This window comes from Cibotium barometz, chromosome 30, assembly GCF_041138505.1.
Source record: "Cibotium barometz isolate CiBa-2024 chromosome 30, ASM4113850v1, whole genome shotgun sequence".
NCBI classification, from domain to species: Eukaryota; Viridiplantae; Streptophyta; class Polypodiopsida; order Cyatheales; family Cibotiaceae; genus Cibotium; species Cibotium barometz.
Window position 1 is genome coordinate 33,803,361 of NC_141075.1, and position 25,067 is coordinate 33,828,427.

At 38.2% G+C, this 25,067-nt stretch overlaps 1 protein-coding gene across 1 annotated transcript; it reads left to right on the forward strand.

Annotated features, from left to right (window-relative positions):
• Positions 1–24,685, forward strand: LOC147621406 (homeobox protein knotted-1-like 3). Its single transcript, XM_086824452.1, has 6 exons — positions 1–174; positions 23,576–23,771; positions 23,933–23,998; positions 24,058–24,176; positions 24,274–24,405; positions 24,605–24,685. Exons 1-6 carry the CDS (start codon positions 1–3, stop codon positions 24,683–24,685), a joined length of 768 nt encoding a protein of 255 aa, XP_086680578.1.
• The last annotated feature ends 382 nt before the right edge of the window (positions 24,686–25,067 follow it).

Sequence of the window (25,067 nt, forward strand, 5' to 3'; positions counted from 1 at the left end):
ATGGAAGAGAAGATGAACGAGCAGGCGGCGGGGCAACGACGAGCACACTCCCAACATAGGGATGCAAGGGCGCGCCAAACACCCACGCACTACGGGTCCGGCGGAAAAGATGCATGGAAGGATAAGTTTTACAATATCACCATGTCGCGGCCAAACAACTCGAGAGGCGGTGCGGTATCGAGAGAGCCACACCGAGAATGAAACGTGACAGTGGTTGCTTGACAACAACCACATCGACACAGAAGAGTTCCACAATGCAATTCGGACTCTGCAGCCTAGTCAACCATATGCTCATGCATACCACAAGTGCTCAACAATCAGGGTACAACCAATAGCAATCATGAATACAATTTCCACTATCGGACCTCAGCCGATCACAAACAAATGAGCCTGCAACCCATCAGCATATCATAACCATACGGGTCTCTACCCACAACCACAATATCAATTATATATACCCTTATGCATGCCAATCAGGAATACAATTCTCACTATCGGACCTCTACCGATCGTATCAATCATATATACCCTTATGCATGCCAATCAGGAATACAATTCTCACTATCGGACCTCTACCGATCGCCATCAACAAATAAACCTGTTCAATTTACACCAAAAACCACCCTCTACCCCCTGTTGGGTCAAAACAGAACAAACTGGGCAAAATTTTTCTAAGTGCCAAACTGCCTGCCAGTTTCGACGGCCACTTTCAGAGAGCCATAACTCTCAAACTAGAAGAAATCTTAAAAAACTCAAGACTACAAAGTTGTAGAGGGAAACAAAATGAACAACTTTGTCTATTTGGAGCCCCTGCAAAAAAGTAGTGGAGGACCTCCAAAATCCACCCCCAAAATGGCAAAAAATCAGATTTCCCTGCAAAACTGCCAAAACCGCTCTCTGCCGGTTTTTGCGGCGAATTTTGGAGCATGAAGAAGACCAAACCAGAAAATTTGCATCACACAAGAGTTGTAGAGATTATTCAGGGCTACATTTTGATATAAAAATATTTGAAATCCAACATTCCTACAGAAAGTTATGCCCTCTGCAAAACAGCCCCCTGAGCCTGCCGAAAAAACACTTTTCACTGCTATTCTTCTCATATGCCACAGATGATGATGTAGATAGGTAAGAGGAGTATGGATATGTATTGAAAACATCATAAGAGAGTAGAAGAAGAATCCTAATCACAAAACTCGGCCTTGAGACGGCCCGCCCTTTGTTCCTCTCTCTTCCCCTTCCTGCCCGCATAGTACTTAGACCGCACGTTTCATGGAGACGGAGTGATAGAGATTGGTAGGGGAAGCAAGGCTGAGCATAATCACACTCTCATATACAAATAATCTCCATCATAAAAGAAAGCCGTAAGCACTTACCTCTGTGAAAGCGCTGCTCCCGACACTGAGAAGTATACCGCTTCTTCTTCTATTCGTAATACACATATACCGCTTCTTCTTCTATTCGCAATACACAACCGTATGCATACATATGCATATACACACACCAAAAGAGAAGAAGAGGAACAAAAAGAGCCTCCTCTACCTCCTCCTCACCTCCAAGAAGCCAAAGAACAGGAGCAGACAGAAATCGTCATCTTCCAAGACAGCTGCAGAAAATCAATCGTAACTTGGTCGTACGGTCTCCGAATGACAAAATTCTGAATACAAAAATTGATCATATCGTCGTTTCCAAGAAGACTATGCGGGCCAAATCTGCTAATTCGACTTCCCTTGTCAGCTATGACGAAAATACTCGCTCGTGGTCTGCTCTGATACCATGTTGAACCAACGTGAGAGAGAGAGAGACACGTCATATGCATCCCCAAAGGTGTGTGGAATACACACAATAGATGAGTATATATAGAGGAGATCCTGGGACTATATATAGAGACATTCTATATATAGCCAACAGTTACATCATGTATGGCTGCAGTTGGAGTCCTGTTCATGATGTATACTGCTGTAGAAACAGCCTCAGCCCAATAGCAATGCGGCATATTCTTCTCTTCCATCAATGCTCGCGTAATCTCAGCAATGTGCCTGTTTTTCCGCTCAGCAACTCCATTTTGCTGCGGAGTGTATCTACATGTGAACTGTCTCCGAATACCATTCTTCTTCAAAAATTCAGAGAACTCATTGGAGAAGTACTCTCCCCCTCCATCTGACCTTAGGCACTTTACATATTTCCCTATTTGCTTTTCAACCAAAACTCTGAAATTCTGAAAGTGAGTGAACACCTCACTCTTCTCCTTCATGAAATATACCCACACTTTCCTTGTGTGGTCATCAATGAAAGTCACATAATACCTGCAGCCTCCCATAGATATGGTCTTCGTAGGACCCCATACATCTGAATGCACAACATCTAGTGCATTTCTGCTCACATATCTGTTATGTGGAAACACATGCTTTGTCTGCTTCCCAAATTGGCATGCTTCACATATTTTCTGCATACCTTCCACTTTAAATTTTGGCAGCCCTGTCACAATTCCTTTTGTCTACATAGACTTCAATCTCTGCACATTTACATGTCCAATCCTTTTATGCCAAATGTCTGTGTCTGCAACAATTCCTGAACCATTTGCAAACATCGCAGCACTCATTTCAGGCATGTCTACATTCAACGTAAACATTCTACCCACTCTGTTGCCTTTTGCAACCAACCTGCACTTGTCTTTGAAATCTTCAACAACATAACACTCATCAAGGTTAAACCGAACCTGCAAACCCTGCTCAATCATCTGGCCAACTGAAACCAGATTCTTTGTTATGTTCGGTACATGAAGTACATCTGCAAGGTACTTCAGTTTGCCATCCTGCATAGACAATGGCACATCTCCAACGTGGGCAATTGGATGAGCAGTGTCATCCCCTGTTTCCACAAAACCTGGTCTTTCCGGGTTTTTCATCTCCTTGAACCACTCCCCATGACTCGTCATGTGGTTTGAAGCGCCTGAATCCACATACCATACATTATCTTTTTGTGCTGCATCAACATTTTCAGACATGGCATTCACAACATGCTGCATAACAAACAACCTTTCATTATCCTCATTATTTCTGCTTGAGGATGCATAGTTGTTTTGCTGTACTTTCCCATTTTTCATGTCAGCCTGCTTCTTATAACATTCTGACTGCACATGTCCAGGCTTACCACAATAATAGCATTCACGTGCATCATTATATTGCCTTTGCCAATTTCCACGGCCTCTTTGACTCCCCCTGCCTCTGAATTTGCCTCTTCCACCTGCGTGTTATTGTTGTTGATTCTGGGTTTATTGTTGTTGCTGCTGCTGTTGGCCATAATTCTGATTACCTGTTCGGCCACCTCCTTGACCGCGTCCACGGCCTCCTCTACCTCGTCCTCTTCCTGAACTCGTGTAGAAGGCCTGTTGCTCTGAACTGTTTTTGCTTTGTGAAGACTCTTGGTCTTCACCCAAGTTCTTCTCTTCGATAATCAGCATAGACACCAAATCTGTAAAGTTGGGAATGTTTTCCCGAGTCTGAATAGACGTCTTGAACGCCTTGTATTGTGGCCTGAGACCACGTAGACAGACTTCCACCTTGTCATCATCATCTACTAACACACCAATAGATGCAAGGGATTCCACAATACCCTTTATCTTCAACACATAGTCATTCACAAACATGCTCTTTTTCTACACAGTATGAAGTTCATTCTTCAACTGTATCTTACGTGCCTTGGTATTTGTTTCGTAGAGCTTTACCAAGGTGTCCCACGCCTCCTTGGGGGACTTGGCATCCTGAATGTGCCCAATCATGGTGTCCTGTATACTAATGGATAGCCAATACATAACCTTCCTGGCTCCTTGGTTCCAGTCTTTAAACTCTTTCACATATGCAGCAGTCGGATTTATATCCGGTATCTCCGGTGCCTCTTCATGCTCACCTTCTATATAGTCCCAATAGCCTTTTCCCATCAGGAAATTCGTCAACCTGAACCTCCAAGCATGGAAGTTATTCTTATCAAGCTTGTCAGCCACAATATGAGTTATCCCATCATTTGACATCTTGCCAAACACACAACTTTACCAAAAACTGCACTCTGGTTTTTTTGCACAAACTGCTGTATTTTCTGCATAGCGGTACTGTAGTACTCTCAAATGTCACAACCAGTGACTTCAATGCGCATACATACACCCAATGGCAACTGTAGACCTCTTTGCAGCACCCACAGTGTCTGTACAGTCAATCTGTCTTCCTGCAATTCTTAAAACAAAGTTCTGTAGAGAATCGATGACTTATCCGCAGTGCTCGAAATCACCCGCTTTCTGAAAAACGGAGGTCCAGACGCACCCGAAACGCGTTTTCGGCCCGAAAATTTCAGTCCGATAGAACTATATAGTTGCCCTATAGCTTTACTCCCGCGAAGAAAGCTCCTCAATCAGAGACCGTTTGCCGGTGCCTCCCGTAGAGCTCCCGACAAGGGTGTAGTCACCAACACAATAGGGAAGAGTAGTTGAAGCTCTTACCCTCGTACCGCTTCCTGTGGTTCTCTTGCTTGCAGCTCAGCCCTTAGCACGAACCAGGCTCTGATACCATGAAAATATGCAGCGGGGAAGAGAGCTTGAGCTCTTGTTGCAAGCACACACACACACACTCACAAAACCCTAATAGAGAACACACAAGGTGAGAGGCTGAAAATCTTCTTCTTCTCTACTCAACACTCAACACACCATATACAAGATAAGAGTACACAATAATATGAAAGGTACTCAACCAAATACATACACGGGTTCTCTATAGTGTGAACCCGACTAAATGAGCTGGCGCTATAACTATGCCAGTCTCTAGAATGGCTGTCACACAGCCTGTCATCCCACTGGCCGCATATCACCCAAGATCTCACCAACCATGCCAGTGGTGTAAGTGTGGGGCCTATCCCCCAGGCGGGTCATCAGTGGCCACCGCCTCACTAGACGAGCTCGATATCTCAACATAGCACCTATTGTAAACAACAAGAAGAACAAGAACAAGACATAATAGTTGAGGAAGTAGGTGAGGCTCACACTGGATTAGGATCGGATGAAGGTGTACTCATTGAGAAAATACATCTTAAACGAGAAACACACACTAGAGATAATCTAGAAGAAGAAGAGCTTCAAGCTGAGTATGATCATGATGCATCGACAGCTCTCATGCTAGAGCTAGAAGAGGATGATGACATGGATGAATTACCTTCTACTACTACAAGACAACCGGTTCCACCAATTGACAGCAATGAAGAAGTATTTCTAGAAATAGATTTATTTGGAGCCATGGATCTCGCTATACTGAGGATGAGCAAGTTGATGATGAACTTTAATTTCATTGTAAAACAGAGTACTTTCTTAAGTGATGAGAAGGAGGAGCTAGCATTTGTCCTCCTTCAAAGAGCGTGATGGAGGTTCTACCCTCCTCTCTCCCTCGGTCCCCCCCCCTCTCTCTCTCTCTCTCTCTCTCTCTCTCTCTCTCTCTCTCTTTCTCTCTAATCTCACTCTCTAGCTCTCTCTTTCTCTCTCTCATAGACACATATGCTTGCAAAGAGGTACAAAGAGAAGGCTAAAACACACCCCAAGGTGGGAACTAGCAAATATTATATATAAATTTAATTTTTTTTAAAAAGATTTTTTTCACTGTTATTTTGACGCTTATTTCAGCGCATATTTCCATGAGAATTTCGACGCTCATTTCAACAATGAGCCCAGGAATGGAAACTAAGCATCAATAAACAGTGATTCTCTTGTAGTGACGTAAGAAATGAAGAATTAAGTTAAGAGCTTTTATATCAAGTTAAGATCTTAGACAAGCAAGTCATTCGTTCCAAGGCTACTTGAAGAAATCTTAGAACAAAAATAGAATTTTCTTGAAATTCAAAGGTATATGACTTCTCAAGTACTATTTCAAGTATAATAGTTGAATAAGAAAAAACTATTTCTCAAGGGCTAATGTAACATACCTTCGAGTTTAAACAAGTTATGATTAACGATAATCTTAAGTTTTGGATGCTACAGATTTTAGGAATTCTAGGAGTTTTCTAGCAGTAAAAGTTCTAAGTGATAAAATTAAAGTTTGTATTTTCTATTAGTTAATATGCTTAAAAGAAGCCTTTAAGTGTGTATATAGACATGCAAATTAAAATTTTATAAAAAAGTAAAACATGTCCTATTTTTAGAGTCGACTTTCATATATAGCTGGTTTTATCGATTTCGCCCGTGCTAAGTTATAAATCACACATGTTCTGGTAATTTTAAGTACCTACAAGACTAGTTTTTGATAACTGTGTGCGAAGTTATAGCTATTGAAGGTTGAAGTCCTAACAACAGATCTGAGAGGGTTGCCAAATCTACAAACAACTCTTCCACAACTTCTAGAGAGTAGACATGGATTCCCAGTCAAAGGAAGTACACAAACTCTCTTTTAATTATTTTGCTTCAAATTCATATTGATATTACATAAATAAATTAATAAGTATGTATATGAGAGAATCTGAGTCGATATAGGGTGCACTTAATGATGAGTAAATCTTAACTTTCTTAATTATACATGATCGCCTTTATCTATACGACTCATAGAATAAACACTTTTGGTGGGGTAAAGAATTAGAAGATAGAATATTTGCTAGTTTATGACTAGATTCTAGGGATAACCTTCATTGGGGGTTATTTTGCGAAGAGTTTATCTTTCTCTGTGTTTAGAATCAGATGTTGAGGTAAACATGAAATTTTTAGAGGACAAGAAACTCTACAAGAGTGTATGAGACTCTAGAAAGCTAAATCCCTTTTGTTTTTGAGTTATTTTAGTGCAAAGTGGGCACTTGGCTATTTTTTATAGTTTCATGTTGAAAACATAGCTTTGACCATTTCGAATGCTATCAAAGAGACCTTAGAACTCAATTTTAGAGAACCGTCACTGAGAAATGTTTTATACAGGTGTTGCTTGAATAGAGAAATTACGGGCGCGTCTAATAGCGCGTCTATTTACGCGTGTATTAGGGCGTCTACACTGAGAATCTAACACTGCGTCTAATAGCGCCTGTATTAGGGCGTCTATTAGTGCGTCTACACTGAGAATTAGACGTGTATTTAGACGCAAAACAGAGAGTACAAAAAATGAGATTTTGGTGTAGGCTGGTAAATGTACATCACTGCTTTCCACCAAAAATTACCCATGATTACCAAAGCACATAATTTTAACAAAAACATCAATGCTTTTTTGTAAACCCACATATACAAAAAATAAGTGAGGTGAGGAGAATGAGACAATATGTAAAATAGTTTAGCCAATATCAATGATGGGCTACGGTTCAATCTCATCCTCAATGAGATCATTCCTTGCCAAACTATCTACTTCAAAATCCAAACAAGTGTTTAGATCTACAAATACATTCAACCCACTACTACTTGTGCTACTCATGTGCTCATCGAAATCAGCATCACCAATGGTAGGCTCGTCCTCACGGGTAATGGCCTCAATATCTGTATCTCCTATCTCATGATCATCCTCCTCTCTTGTATCACGGTCATCATCACCTCCATGGCCATGATCATCCTCCATACGCTCCATATTCATAAATGTACTATACATCACTTTGGAACGTGGCATAATAGGTATGACATGCCACCATCTGTTATTATCCACCCACCATTGGTTGATAGACAACCTAATTCAAACACAAATACAATCATGTTATTTTCCTTGCATCGAAGGTATCAAATATCTAAAAGTGAGTACTTTTATATGTGTGTACAGTACCTGTTCACATTGTTGCGGTAGTACTAGTGTGTCCTTCTTACTTTGCCAAAACTTTGTGGAGTCAATAGTTACAAAGCCACTTGCATGGCATTTGATTGTTGCATTAGGGCCTCTTTCCACCACGTCCTTAAACCACTTTACATCCAAAACATACACAAAGAAGCATCGAAAGTCAAGCTTAATAATATCTTGGATTATGCCACAATAATCATCCATGGCTCCATTGGCTCCCTCAAAGCTAGCAATGATGCCGCAATCTTATGTGTTTCTCTTATCATCAATCCGTTGTGTTCGAAAATGCTTGCCCTGACACCATATAGCATTGAACATAGTGCACTACACCAAGACAAAATCAATTAAATAAGCAATCTAATTCAATACCATCAGCATCTTTCCTATAAAGCTCCAAACTTTAAATGCTGCACATACGTGTTTTCTCCTAGAGTTCATCTATAAAGGGAGAAAAGAATATTAAAACCATTTCGATGGGCTCAACAATCTAAATAACAAAAATGAAACTTTTAAAAAATGTTATGAACTTGCTCTCCTTTTTCCTTCTATTCGAGTTCATAAATAATCCTATAAGTTTTCATAACTGAAATCATGGTTAGTAAGGCTAATGAACATAACAAAAAAAATAAAATCACAAAGAAATCATGATTAGAAAACATAGCTTAACGAAGTTTACCATACCATTTAGATCGAAGAGAAAAGAGACTCAAAGAAAAGGGGGGAATTTTTTGGCAAGCAATTTCCGAAAAATGGGAGCGGTTTAAAATAATGGGGAGATTTTTTTGGCTACATACCTCTCTCTTTCTCTCTATGTATCTCTCTATCTCTCTCTCTTTATCGCTCTCTCTCTCTCTCTCTCTCTCTCTCTCTCTCTCTCTCTTTTTCTTTCTCTCTCTCAAAAGCAAAATAAAATTATTCCAATAAAATGATACAACCCAATCCAAAGCAAAATAAAATTATTCCAATAAAATGATATAACCAAATAAAATGCAAAATAAAATTGTTCTTATAAAATGATATTCCAAAATATTCTAGCACATCACATACATCTGTGAAGTTAAACTTATATTAACACGAGTTCTCAACTAAACCACAATTCAAGGTAAGTCCATTTTATGTAGGCATTTGGTTACCTCTCTTTCTGTCAAAATTGGTTGTTGGATGAACATATTTTCATTTTGGCTCAATCCCATGACTCTCATGTAAACAAATTATAAGTACTTGCATGCTAAGTAGGGTTTTTTCTTTCTGACCCTTCTCCCAAGAAATCTGGACATTAGCATGATGGATGCATTTTGATGTGCATACCATAACTTCCCACATGAGAACCTTCTCCAAACATTTCAATGGTGAAAGCCTCATGTTTGGAATCTTGAAAAACTTACACTAACTTGTACATTAATATCTAGTGCTTTCTTGATCCCTTTTGCAGCCTCTTATGAACATCTTGTTCTATCTTGTGCGACGGCCATCTCATGATATATCATATATGAATGTGTTTTTCCTCTTCCCTGGGCATTTCTAGTAGTTGACTTGAGCTCAAAGCAGTTTTTTTCTCCCTTCACAATGTCTTACTCTATAAGTTATAGCCTACAAGCACCAATGTGTTGACCTCCTCAATAGTTAGATTAGTGCCTTCGGCCCCACTGCCCATATAGTAGGCACATTGTGTGGGGGATTTTCAATGTTCTTATCCGCAACCCATGGGGGATTTTGTATTGACCTATCTCATGTATGTAAGTGACTTTTATCAATATCTTGAAAGAGTGTGCAATGTGTTGGTGTGTACATGTGTCAATAACCTGAGAGAGAGAGAGAGAGAGAGAGAGAGAGAGAGAGAGAGATGTTAGAGCTGCCTATGTGTTACGATTTCAACCAAGAACACTTAATTATGTTTTCCATGGATTTTGTATTCAAAGTTTCATGTATGGAAGTGACTTTTAACAATATCTCGCAAAAGTGTGCAAAGTGCTAGTGTGTACATGTATCAATAACCTTAGAGAGAGAGAGAGAGAGGGAGAAAGAGAGAGTAATGTTAGAGTTACCTATGTGTTACAATTTTAACCGCTCGCCAATTTCACAAAACTAGTCGCCCATAATTCCTTGCCAAAAAAGGCACCTAGAGAAGAAGAAGAAGAGATGAAATATACATGGAGGAGATAAGTTGATGTAAGAGAGGTGAGAAATGAAGATAACCAAGTTCAAATTGTGAAGAAAGTTTTCAAACAGACTAGTTTTCAATCAGTCTGGCCTCCCATTTGGAGCCTAAATCTCCCCTAATGACACATTAATCCTGAAAAATGATGTAAATAAAAAACATATCCAAAAATAAAATATTTGAAAAGAAAATAATGGGGCTAACGTCCCCATAGAGGTTATAACTAGCAATTTGGATAGTGGAATCAACCTTCTTATTGATCTTTATACAATGGGTCTTGAGGTGGAGGAAGACACACTTGTCAAGACCTGGTAGAGGATAGTATTAGCGTTTAGTTCTTTGTAAATTAGGTGTCTTTTGTAAGAGAAATGTGATAATTTACTCTTTCTTATGTACTACAGATGATAAATCATAGACATAACATATTTTAGATATTATCAAGTAAAGTACTAGTCTATATAAGTGGGAGGCTAATTTAAGCGCACGGTCCCCATTGCTACTAGATGTGTGGTCACACACACTGATAGGTTTTTCCCATTCAAGTAAAGGCATCAATGTGTGGTCAATGTGTTCGACTTGGATGGCAATAAGGTATATCATCATGTAAGGTTTATGGAATTGTGTGACGCATTGATGGAGCCACTCCAGTTGTGGATGAGCACCAAGGTGTAGCCAAGGCATCTCCTATGGGCTACCCAAAGTGTGGAAGTAATGGCCGGTGTGAACACCTCTTACGGGGAACCAAAGTAGTTAGCATAAAGTGACGTGTGTGGAAGGGAATTTAGGCCTTTGCATGGTAGGTAGCTACACAGTGCTATCCCATCACAAGGAAAGGAAGGGCATGTGTTTTAGCATGATAAAAGCCAAAGAGATGGAATCCTGTGGTGGGATGCAAGCCAAAAAATGTGGAGGGAAAGAATGTGAGGGTGTGGTGCCTTTCTTCTAGCAGCAGTGTTTTGTTTTTATGAGAGGCTGACAATCTGGGACTATTTTTGTTATGATGCCAGCTTCTGTTGAAGCTAGGAATAGAAGACATGAGGGAGCCGTGGAGATTTGGACACATCTGTTGCTATTGTGACTTACAATGGTGGAAGGTTTGACTGTATGAGATCATGATTGTGTTGCTAGTGTACTAGTTACCATACATTCACATGTGAGTTATTTATAGACAACATTTGGCTATTCCTTGAAGTGGATGTGGTGTTATAAGGTGTTCTTTCTCTAAGGGTTGATTGCATAAGATCATGATCATGTTGCTAGTGTACCAGTGCCCAACCATTCTTAAGTAGCCTATTTACAAAGACAACGTCGAGCTGTTGCTTGAAGTGGATGTGGTGCTGCAAGGTTTCTTCCACTAAGGTCGCTTCTGCTAGTGATAGTCTTGAAGGCAGCAGCACGACGGCTTCTCCTTTGCCTCTTTGAGAGAGGTTAATCATTGGTCTTTTGGTTAAGACATCGAGGGTGCCATCTTTGTGGTTGCACATAGTGGTATGAGCTCATAGAGTGTAAGGTACATAGAGCTCACTTCATGTAAAAGTTGATGCGACTCTAATGAAATCTAGGTTAATACCAATATCCTTTGTATTCATATGTTTGTCTGTCTCACAGTGACAATGTATCCTTGCGTTTGTAGGGTGTCCTTGTGGTTGGGTTTGTGAGGATGATGATATGATAGGTTTGTGTTTTTTTTAAGTGTAATTCCATTGGGGTTGGTGGTGATCATGTGTGCTTTGGTGACCTCGTGGTATTTTGTTGTGGATAAGATGCTATATATTCATGGGTTTGGACAAGGGTGTGTTTATATATGTCTTTTCTAGGTAGCAATTTTGGATGCATATGTGTGGTGAAGCCATGAGAAGTCTAAGTGATGCAGTGAGGAGAATGAATAACCAAATGCTAAGGTAGTTTGTAGTTGGAGAGGCTGGAGGATGTCCAGCTACACTACTAGAGATCAAATATGTATGAAAGAAGAGATGGATTCTCATTGTATACGGATGGTGGGCTTGGGTAGATCCTCCCAACCTGGTGGCATGGTATAAGACTTTGGTGAGTAGGGAGAAGGTTTCCAACTTGCCTTATGGACTTGAGCATATCACATAGAAATAGCCCAAGAAGATGTCAAGTCAATCCCCAAGACACCTTCTCCCTTGCCCAACAGGAAGCCCACAAAATGTGCCGCATCGCCCAAATTTCCTAGGATTGCTAAAACAAAATCTTCACGTCCTTTGAGGCCTATAAAAACATCATGGAGAAGAGACTAAAGCTAAAGGTTGCATAGCTATGGGTGGCCAAGGAATGCGCCACTCAAGCACAAACCATAACTCTGGGCATTCCTTTCGAGATAAAGCGCAAGCTGGACACCTTGATGGAGATCATCACCATCCACTTCTTCAACCTAATCATCACCCTCTCTCGACGACAGAATTTTGTACTTGGCACCACTATGATGAAGATTCCCAAGGGCTGATCTTTGACGTCAACAAAGGCCACACACTAAGGTAACTATTCGGCTACTACGAGCACATACAGTGGATGCCCGCCTGCCACCTCCAGACCTTTAAAGACATGATGGAGACCACTTTCTGGATAATCTATAAAGCTTTACACTATTTCCCCAACTACCCCAAATCATGGTATTATTTTGTCCACACCTCTCTCTATTACCGCACCCAATGAGCTTTCTTGCTAGTTGCGCAGACGGACATGAATGAGGGAGGGGTTATGTTAACCACAATGGTTAACATTATTCAAAGAATGGTTATACTCCATGTGATTTAATTTTATGCAAAACCGTGCAAATTGCTTCATGTAAAAAGATATGAAATGATTAAGCTTACGACATGATTTATCCCCCCCACTTCCAGAAGTACATACACTGAAGAAAGCATGCCTGTTCAGATGCACACATTGAATTCCAAGTATGATCAAGTGCCGGACCTCACCATCATTGCCACCATCGATTTCTTGAATCTGATCATATCCTCTTGGTAGAATTCCCTCTCTTGTGGATATGGTGGTGAGCTTGTGTGTTGATGCATGCTTGCTTGCTTGATTGTGGAGTGTGTGCTTGTGGGTGATGCTAACTATCTTCTCTTCTTCTTCTTCTTCTTCTTCTCTCTCTCTCTCTCTCTCTCTTGCACATATGAAGGCATTGAGATAGGAGTTGAGATTTCCATAGCTCCTTCTCTCATTTCTTTCTACCTAGTTAAAGGAACGCTCCACTTGGGTGACACAAGTGGTGGTAGAGTAAGCCCCTAGGGGGTTCACATCCAGGACTTAACCCAATTAGGTTTGGCTAAGTGTATGTTTCCAAACCAACCCTTACATCTTCTCTTTTCTCTTTTCTTCTTCCTCTCTCATGTAAGGAGAATGCTTTTTTAGGTGAACACCCTAATGATGATTAATGATGGCGAGAAGGGTCCTACGAAAATTAAGTTCAAGTAGGAGAAACCTTGATTTCTTACAAAATACAAACAATTATGTAGATGAGATATGATTGGAGAAAGCATGAGAGCTTCATGCAAATCATACTTATGCAAATAGATTCATACTATACATATGGATATAACATAGCCTCATGCATGTATTCATAAGTCTTATAACCTAGCCTCATGCATACTATGTATAAGGCTTATGCATACTATACATAATTATGCATAAGAGCGTTGTGCATTATGCATAACAGCCTTATACATAAGAAATATTTATAAGGACCCTATGCATATGATCCTTATGCATAAACCATATGCATAAGGACCTTACGCATAGGGCCATGAGCTTTATGCATAAGACCCTTATATGCCTCATGTCTTATGCATAAGCCATAAGCCTTATACATAAGGCTCTTATGCATAATAAACGTATGTATAATCCCCTTATATGCCTTATGCCTTATGCACAAGGCCCCTTTCACACTCAAACCCTCTTCTCCCTTCACAAGCAACCCTCTTCTCCAGCGGACAAGGAAGAAACACCTCCCTCCACAAGCATCACAAGTAAGGTGATATCAAGGTATGTATCATATCCTTATTTTATTTGTTTTATTTAATCTTTTTTATAAAGTGAACTAATTGTGGTTTTAGACTTACCTCACTATGATTTCTTTCTCTCTTGCTTGCTTGCTCTCTTCTCTTTGTGTTGTATACATGCCTATTTGACTAGTTGTATTAATAGTTATTTATAAATAAAACTTTATTAATCTTTTTCTTTTTGTGGCTAGGTCAATATATTCTTGGTCTAGGTTAAAGTAATCTTCTTCAAACTCCCTCAAGCTTCGAAAATGCTTAAGAGGTAAGCCCTTGACAAAACTCTTTGTTATTTCTACACCTTCGGGTGCCAAGGAGTATTTCTTGAGTTTTTTTACCTCTAGTACTTATTAATACATTATTCATAAAGCACTGAGCTTATGCATAATGCATCGTACTTATGTATTAATACATTAAGCTTATTGCATTATTCATTAATACATTAATCTTACACTTAATGCATTATTGCATTATGCATTAGGCTTATGCTTAATGCAATAATGCTTAATGCATTAATGTACTATGCATAATGTAACATTGCATAATTGCATTATGAAAACATGCATAATGCTTAATGCTTAATGCATTAAGCTTATGGTTAATGTATTATTGCATTATGCATAAGCTTATTGTATTATGCATAATGCATTAATGCATTAAGCTTATGCTTATTGCATTAATGGTTTGAGCTTATTACATAATTTAATAATGCATTAATGCTTTAAGCCTATGCTTAATGTATTATTGGATTATGCATAAGCTTATGTATTATGCATAATGTAGTAATGCATTAAGCTTATCATAAGTTTTATGCATAAGTGTAATACACATGTTTTTTATTAACATATACCTTTACTTAAACTTGTAGATTGTGTTTTCAACATAAGCTCAACTTCATAAACACAAACTCAACTTCTCTTCTTCTTAAGGTAAGAGTACTTGTCGTTTCATAAGTCCGTTCTTTACTTGTTTATGATGCACCCCTGGGCGCTTGTGAGCATCTTTTGTGTATAATATAAAGCATAAGGCTCATGCATTATGTCTTTATGCTTAATCTTACGCATTATGTTTTTTATGCATAAAGACTTATGACAAGCCTTATGCATAAAGCCTTCTACGTAAAGCTTATGCTTAATGTATTAACTCATTATTCTTAATGCATTATTGCATAAGATTATGCCTAATGCATTAATGCGTTAATGTATTAATTCATTATTATTAATGCTTTCAAATGCATTAAGATTATGCATAAGCTTAATACACATGTGCTTTACCAAAATATATATTTGCTTTAACTTGTAGATTGTGTTTGCAACATAGGCTTAACTTCACAATGTAAACACAGCTTCTCTTCTTCTCAAGGTAAGAGTACTTTTCTTTCATAATGACTTTCTTTACTTGTTTATGGTGCATCCCCGATGTTTGGGAGGATTTTTGTGTGTATTACATAAAGCAAAAGGCTCATCCATTATGGCTTTATGCTACAGCTTATACATTATGTTTTTATGCATAAGGCTTTATATGGAAAGCCTTCTACATAAAGCTTAATCAATATGGCATATAAATTAAGCTTTATTCATAAGGCGTTTGCCATGTGTATCCTCTATGCATTCTCTATGTGAGCTATGTATGCATTTATTTTTTCATAGAGCATGCATTCTCTATGTGAGCTATGTATGCATATGTTTTTGCATAGAGCATGTATCTCTCACATAGAGCATACACATGCTCTATGTGAGTTATGCATGCATATATGTTTATGCATAGAGCATGTATCACTCACATAGAGCATTCTTATGGCTTTATGCTTATGATTTGCATATAGCATATATTGCTTATTATCTCTTTTTCTATGCATAAGGTATGTTCTCTATTCATAGAGTTTACATGTGTATAAACATAGTCATCATAATGCTTGCCAGAGCTCCTTATGTTAGAGCTCAATGGGAAGCTACATTGAATGCTAATGTATGGAGGTCTAGCAAGTATTGTGAAGTGGGATCCTCTCACATATTAGAGCATACATAGGCTATATGTATGCGTGCATATAGATCATGCATAGAGCTTAAAGCTTAATGCATTATTATTAGTACATTAAGATTATTACTAACGACCTTATTTTTTTATCGATGTGCTCATCGTGGGGATCATCAACGGATCAAGATCCAATATATGCAGGGGCATCCTGTAGTACACCTCCCATACCCATAGATAACCCTAGTTTGCATAGTGTTTTTGAGGCACAAGCGGCTTGGAAATGACTGACTTGTTTTTTTCCTTTTTATATGGTTCAAGCATAAAGGGGTGTGTGTGTGTGTGTGTGTGTTTGTATATGGTGTATGCATGAAGGTCTCTGTGTGTGTATGTTTGATTATGTGTGTTTGCATGTATGTGTATTTGATTGTGTGTGTGTGTGTGTATTTATGTTTGTGTGTTTATATGCATGCATGACAATTTGTGTGTGTATGCATGTATGCATATGTTTTTCTTTGTATGTGTGGGTGTGTATCGGTGTGTTTTTATGTTTTCATGTATGTAATAATGTATGTGTGTGTGTATGTTATTGTATGTGTGTGTGTGTGTATGTTAGATGTTTGTGTTTATGTGTTCATGTGCAAATAGAATCCTTTATGGTGAAAGAAGTGTATATGTGTGTATGCAAAATTGTGTATAAGAGAACTTTAAAAGACAAAACACAACACCTTAACATAACCAAAATATAGCACCTTGTCTATGTGTGTGTGTTTGAGTATGTGTATGAGAGCAGTTTAAAAGACAAACTGAATATGTTTGCTCTGATAGAGAATTCACATACATATTGCTCTACATCATTGTGTTTAATCAGATTATGTATGGGTTAGTGTGGCAAGTTTCGTGACTTCTGTGTAGCTCTAATCATGGGTAAAAGAGAGCAAGCAAGAGAGGCAGAAGGGGTGGGAGAAGTGGAGGGTGGGCTTCAATGGATACAATGGAGTCCTCTTTGAGTCAAAATGCATCTACCATTAGGATTGATGCATCACTGATGTCTTGGGGGTGAGGACGATGTTAGAATTTTAATGGTAAAGCTCACACTCCCTCTCTATAGTTCCACTATCACCGTTGGTCAACAACCAAGCATCCAAGGCTAGTCAAACAACCCAACATAACCCAATAAAAACATAATCGGAAGCAAGAGGGCACCACCCTAGAGGTGGCAAGGGACCTTCACACACTCTCAATGTCAACACATATGCTCAATATCCAAAGGATAACTGGATTTGTCTTGACGCAAACCCACACAATCACAAGGACCAATGCTCATTACCCTTCACACCATCAACACAAAGGATCTACCTGTATATCTCTCCTTTTTATACACACTCACAATACAACTCTCAATACAACTCAATGGGCTCATTAGCCTCAATGATTGTGTTAATCATTGAACAAACACACAAAAACATCACATGTTTATGATTTACAAAGTTTTGTGTTAAAGGGGACTTAATATTCCACCATACAATAGCATCATCCCCTCATATACATCATTCAAACACACCCAGTACTAACATAAACTCCAAACAACACATTATGACTAGCTCAAGATTAGAGAAGTCTAGTGACTCATCATGATAATGGGAAGAGAATAAGGTATACAAGCTTGTCCATGCCTCCGATCCTTATGACAATGATATGCCTGAAGTATGCCTTGGTTTCAGCCTCCTAAGTTCTTTGATAGACTGCCCACAAGCAGCCCAATTATGCCTTCAACTGCCTTGCTGATGGCCACTGTGGAAACAACTCAATTATGCCTCAAGTTATGACCTTCTTCTATGCTGGATGAATCGCTTTCAAGGTGCCGCTCTATCTCTACTCGAGAAACCCCTTCTTGATTGGTTGGCTGCCTCAACACTCGACCTAGTTTACCTTTCCCTCTCTCTAGTCTATAGTAAGACGTTTATCACCTACATTGTCTCGCTTAAACATCGGCTATCCGGCAGCCATGAACGTCCTCTCACGGCTAACCACAGTCGATAACACCAAAGAAAATAATCCAACTCTACATAAACTCGCCATGAACTCAGCATAGCATGCAAAAATTCTTTTGTCGACAGCAAACTCATCCCCATTTTATAGTCTTTGCTTGCCTTACAGTTTTCATCTCCTTTCTCACTTTTCCAGCATCCTCTCTTCTTTGCAGGAATCTTTCCAATTTAATGCAGCCATAGCTGCGATGGGTGGCTCGATGTCGTCCTTTTCTTTTTTTCCAAGTTGGCTTTGCCCAGGGTCTCCATGCATCCTTTGCTTTTAATTCATAGTGTTCAGTTTCTTCTATCCTCCACCCTCCTTAAGTTACATGGCATCTGGGTGCTGTTGCTTTTTGTATACGTCAATAACCGGTTTCTTCCATGTTTTACTCTTTGCCATCCTTTAATGTATTTTAAAAAAAATGTTCTTCTCCATTAGATAATGCTCCAGCAAATATTTAAACCACACTTAAATCTTTGAGTTTTAATTCAAAACCTTTGAAAAATGAAAGGTATGCCCATATAGTAAGTTCCTTCTTCAAAGGGTGCTACCCATTTCTCAAATTCATCATGTTGCAATGCCAAGAGGGGTTTCGCAAAGTACTTCAATATTGGCTTCCTTTCTACCAAGGTTATGCACTCTCTTGCTGGCCTTTGAATTTATCCATTTGCAATTACAAACTCTTGTTGTCAATCCTTAGAAGCACCTTCATGATGAGTCCCATAATACCTTGTCTATGGCCTTATATATGAGAAGAGAGAAAAAAACGTCCACCAAAAGTTTGGTATGCCTTTATGTAAGTGTCCATTGTGCACCATGAACATTTTAGCTGCCAATCTTTGAGGCTCTATTGACTTTAGCATATCACCTTGATGTCAGCACCATTATGCATTGGTTATTGTAGGTTATCTTTCCTCTTCAAGAGATTATTTGCAAAGAGATACCACCCTATTTTCCTCATGCAATCATATCATACTATATGTACAATGATGATATCATAGTTTAAAAATCCATTCGAGATAAAATCTCACAACAATCCTAGTATTATTCCGTGCATTCTAGGGTTCACAAAAACCACTTAACATATTTTGCCCACCCCTCAGCCTGTGGATATTCATGTCCTGTAGTCCTCAAATAGTTGTTGTAGAGAATTATCTTCACCTTGGTTATTTGAACATGTTTCACCCTTCTCTTTGTTTGATTGATTGGTGTTAATCATCATCATCCTTGATATATACTTTTTTAATCAGTATCCATTGACTCTTCTCTCGTGCAATGTGCCATCCAAATCTTCTAACTGATATGAACCATAAGGGAATCTTTGTTGCACTTTGAAAGGACCTTCCCACTTTGTTTAAAACTTTGTGAAAATTTTATTGTCCAGCTTACTGTTATATCGGAGTACTAGGTCACCTTTTTCAATAGTTTTTTCCTTGATCTTCTTGTTAACTCTCTGTTAATTTTGTTCTTAGGTCCTTTGATAATGTTCAATAGCATACATCGTGTGTCGAGCTCTGCTATTTGTAGTTCAAGAATCTTGTTTTCGAAAATATGTTGTTCTTCACTTCTTCTACCAAGAATTTTGAGGTCGGAATTTCCACCTCAATAGATAATAAAGCTTTGACACCATAAAGAATATGAAAAGGAGAGAACTGAGTGCCCTCTTTGACTATAATCCTATAAGCCCAAAGTGCACACGGAAGCTCTAAATCCCAAGTCCTTTCATGAGATTGTGTCATTTTACTTAACATGTGTATCAATTACCCATTAAATCTTTCATTCATCCCGTTGCATTGGAGGTAATATGGTGTAGCATATCTTTGTTGAATTTTTAGCTTCTCACATAGATGATCCATCAGTTCACTTCTAAATCATCATCCCCTATTAGAAAGCAGAGCTAGTGGTACCCCAAAACTATAGCAAATTCCTTTATATACAAATTTTGATACCTCTTTTGCATTGACTACTTTTATATCTTTAGCCTCTTCCCATCTTGAGAGATAATCAATGGTTGTGATTATATAGCATTTCCCACGTGCAGTCATGGGATATGACCCAATGGCATCGATCCTCCATTTTTTAAAAATGTTAAAAGAAAGTATAACAATCATGGGCTCAAACTTTAGTATTCTTCTTCCCATTCTTTGGCATTGTAAAAATGATTTAAACCAATGATGTACATCCTTTTGGATTGAAGGCCATATAAAACCTTCCAATAATATCTTTGGTAATCTGATTTTGAAAGCAAAATGTCCTCCGCAGCCGCCTTCATGATTCACTTCCAAGATCCAATAGATTTCTTCTCTCCAAGGAATTCTTCTTAGCACTAAATCTGGTCCTTTCATGAATAAAACATCATTAATCAAGGAAAAGTTTTGACATCTCTTAACAAAGTGGTACCTGTCTGATTTTGGCATATCTTGAGGCACTTTCCCTATCATGAGATATGCTTCTTCTTTGTAAAGGAACTCTCTTCCTTGATACAATGGTTTATCCACCCTAGCTTCATAAAGTGTGGACATAATTGCTCTTTGAAAAGCTTTGTGAGCTCCATGATTTGTTCCCGATCAATGTGTTGAATGCTCCATGCTTCAAAATGTCCAAGTAATCTCTTCACTTGTCCTACCCAAGCTTTGAGATGGGTATGCTTAGTTCTCCATACTCCGAGTACCTGTTTGACTACCAAAAAAGCATCTCCTTTAATTGCAATTCTTTTAATTCCAAAATTAAGACATACCTTTAAACTTTGATATAGAGCTACATATTTCGCCTCATTATTGCTTTTCACCTCCAGCTGAAATGCTTTTTTTTGTATTTCTTTTCCTTGTGAGTCTAGAACCACCATTCCTCCAGTATCTTGATTTAAACATTTTTTGAATAAGCCATCAAAGAAGACTACACGAGCATTGACAAGTTGCTAATCTTCCATCTTTTTACTTTGTTTTTCTACCTCTTTTACTAGAATTGGCCCCTCTTTACATGTGAGTAAATCGGCCAAAGAAGCTCGAGTGGACTCCTTGATCAAAAATGTGAATTCAAATTCTTGCAATTCAACTATCTATTTGAGCATACTTCTTGATAAATTAGTATTATTGACAATTTGTGCTAAAAGAGTATATCTGGTCAACACTTCTGGTCAACACTACAAAGGGTTTGGGTAATAAGTATGATTGGAATGTTCTGCAAGCATAAACTAGGCTTGATATCACCAATTTTGATTCAGTTAATTTCCTCTCCATCTCAATCTTCACCCTACTTGCATAATACACTCGCCTCCTGTACCCAGAATCATTCCCTTGTTTCAACAGAATAGCTCCTACTGCATCTGGTCCAATAGAAGAATTCACATACAATAGCTTATCAAACTCAAGGGCTGTTCTATTTGAAATATCTCCCGACACATCTTTAACCTTGCTAAAAACTTCTTCACATTCCTCATCCCAACTTTTCTTTAACCTTGCCAAAAACTTCTTCATATATCCTCCATCTTCCATCTTTTTTTGGCCTTATCACAACCGGATTTCCCCAATCTAAATTTTCTACTTGATAAATAAAATCGGCTTTTAAAGCCTTGTGTACCTCTTCCTTGAATACTTGAGTCTTTTCTTGTCCTAGTCTTCTCAACTTTTGAAATACTAGTTTCAAAACTTCTTTTAACTTATTCTTGAGTGGTTTAACCTCTAAATCCTCTTATCTCTTCATAAAAAAGTGATAAAAAGATTGGGAAATGTGGCAAACATAGTAAGATACTCTTGCCTATCTTCTAACGTAAGATTGGTACTCAACATCTTCTCTACTAGTTCCTGCAATTGAGGTTTGGAAGTCTTTGGTTGCATTAGGTTCTCCATGATTTCAAATCTTCCATCCTCTTCTACCTCATATATGGTTGTGAGTTGAGTTACTCCTTGTGGGTCTTCTTCTCCAAGTATGAAAGACACCTGTCCATTTTCTATATCAGAATCATCACTCTCTTCTTCTTCACTTTCACTTTTTGTCTCCTCTTCTTCAGTACTCCTTTCATCTTCCTCGTTCATCTCCATACGATTTACCATATCGAAACTCATCCTTTCCTTGTCACATGTATATATAAATTTACTATCGCCTTTCGTACTTGTGTTTTTTGCTTCCCCAAAAGTGCGAAATCTGTACAGTGTTAAAATCTTGGAATTCAAAACCATTAAATTTATTTTTAATACTTTAGACACACCCATTTTAGAGATAATACACCCCTTTTTGTACTATAGATATACCCATTTTGGAGATGATAAACCCCTTATTGAGATGATCAAACTACCACTTTTATAAAAACTTTTTTTTTTAATTTGAAATCCCTTCTCTATCAAAAATTTCCAAAGCATATCCCCTGATGTTGAGTTCATATGTTATCCTACGTATTCTTTTTAGTGTCATGAATCCCTCCCTATTGCGGCTCTACCTCTTCTGTCTAAACCTTTATGATAAATCATGTTGTCTAACTTCTAAGAAAAATATATTTCTATGAAAGAGACCCGAGAGAGATACGAAAAGATCAAGTTTGGCTACAACTATAGTGTCTATATATAACATATATAACATAATACTAGAGTTCTACATAAAACGATGAACCATATTCTCAATTGCTATATTTAAAAAGAAAAAAAATAAAATGTATATATTCCTTTTTTAGTATATAATTTGAATCAAAATTTTTAAAAGTAAATTTATATTACACACACTGTATATTAAGTTTTCTTTTGTTGGAAAAAAGTTGTTTTCCCTTAATAAAATGTTTGAAATATATAAACTATGTTAACTAAAGCATAGTTTTCCCTTGAAATGTAGCTTATTTGGGCAAAGTACTAGAGAAAACGAAGAGTACTTCGAGAGAAACCTTACCAAGCGATGGGCAGCATAATTTTTATGATTAAGGTTGACATTAAACTTTTAGTGTGCTTATTACAAGTTTGGTTATAGTACGATAAAGCTTCATTGCACTTTATGTGTGTGTGTATATATATATATATATATATATATATCAAACAATGATACCTCATTAGCTTCATGTGCAAAAATATAACATGTGCAAGCTTTGTTTTTATCATAAGGACGCTTCAAAGAAAGATACTTCAATAACTTTATGTTGAAAAACTAAACATGTGCAAACTTTCTTTCTAGCTTGTACATGATAAGAATACTGAGCCATTTTTATTGGCACACTTTCTCATAGGCTAGCAAAAGTTCCACCCTACCCACTAGATTGTGAGGTCTAACCTCAACTCGTGATTTTATTTATTTTTGTGAAATCCAATGTGTCCCATGGAAGTAGTCATTTGCACTATGTGGGTCAAGGATATTACAAATGTTGTTATATGATATAACTAGTAGTATGTAACATCATGGCTAATTTGAAAGGTTAAATGAGGCTTTAGAATATGACAACTAACTAGCATACATCATGTTATATACTACTAGCTATACAATATAACTACTAGTAGTATATAACATGATGGCTAATTTGAAAGGTTGAGTGAGTCTTTAGAACATACATCATCGCTTTAAGGTTGAATCAGGCTGCTCTGGAAGGCTAAATGAGACTACTTTTGGGAGCACAAAGACTCTGATTTAGTGATTGTTGTTAACAGAAAAGCATACTCTACATTACCGTCACCTTTGGGTGCATGCAGATGATGCCTCTGAAAGTGTTGTTGCTTAAACAGGTGAATTACATTCTATTGTTGCAGTCGTTCAAACAGCAGCTTCAAGAACACATCGGCATACAGGCCTCCAAGGCCATCTCTGCATGCTTGGAAATCGAGCAGGCACTCTACAACCTCACCGGTAAGTAGATGGTAATAGGTTAGGCTACATGTATATGAGCCTCCCGTTATCGTACCATTGGAAGTTGAAGGACCTGTAGAACGCTAAGGTTGAGGTTGACCTTTTAACAATGCTAATCTTTTCAACTCAGGTTAATTTTTTGTACCTTATTATTCATGCAGGTGTATCTGTTGGACCAGGAAATGGATTCATGATGCCTGAAGACGAGAAAGAAAGTGATATTGATAGTTACAAAGGCTCGGGGCGCTTAGGGATCGATGATTTTCTTCCTCGTGATATTGAGAAGTCGCTTTGATTAGTTACAAAGGCTCGGGGCGCTTAGGGATCGATGATTTTCTTCCTCGTGATATTGAGAAGTCGCTTTTTGACCATGTTCGAAGAGAGCTAAAGAACGAGCTAAAGAAGGCAAAGCCCAAAACGTTTTATTGGATTTGTGTTGACAGTAGTAGTATGTGCAGAAATGAGTTGATTATTAATCTGACTTTCTTTCGCCCGCCTGCAGGAATATGAACCAAAGCTCAAGGACGTGCGTGAGGAGATTCTGAGGAAGAGGCGTGCTGGTAAGCTACCCGGAGCCACAACACACGTCTTGAAAGACTGGTGGACAGCCCACGCCAAGTGGCCATACCCCACGGTACATTTTTTTTCCCCCTTACTAAACCTTATTTGAATCTACTACTGCACAAAAACCATATAAACTCTAGGGGAACAAAGTTGGGTAAAATTTTGGTGAAATCTCGATGGTTTTGAGATGAAGGTATAGGGTTTATGAAATTTCTATTCATAGCAACTATATGTTCTTCTAGACTTGGATTTTGGTTCTTCGTTCATAGCCGGAGTCCTACAATTTGAGGAAATTAGGGAGGATCATGCAAATCATTTTTTTTTTCAAAAACGAGATCAGGAAAACTTAATAAGGAAACAGATTTACAACTTCAAGATTAGAAAATAGCTTAACAAGATAATAGACACAAACTCACAACAATCTATTTAAAATTCTCTCACCAAAAAGCGAGGCCATGTACATCATTTAATTTTTTGCCTTTTTCTCTCCCATTTATATTTACATTAGATTTAAACATTTTTACACCATACAAACTTAGACGGTGTCCTAGTCGATAAAGCAAGTATACAGAGCCGACTCACTAGGACTTAAGTGGATAGAATGGATGGTGACTACATAACATATTTATGCAAAATCTTAGACAAACTTTCATGCAAGGAGGTTAGTGTGTGGCCATTCAAGAGTTCACTAGAGTAACAAGGTTGTCTGTCTTTGAATCTTTCACTCTAATT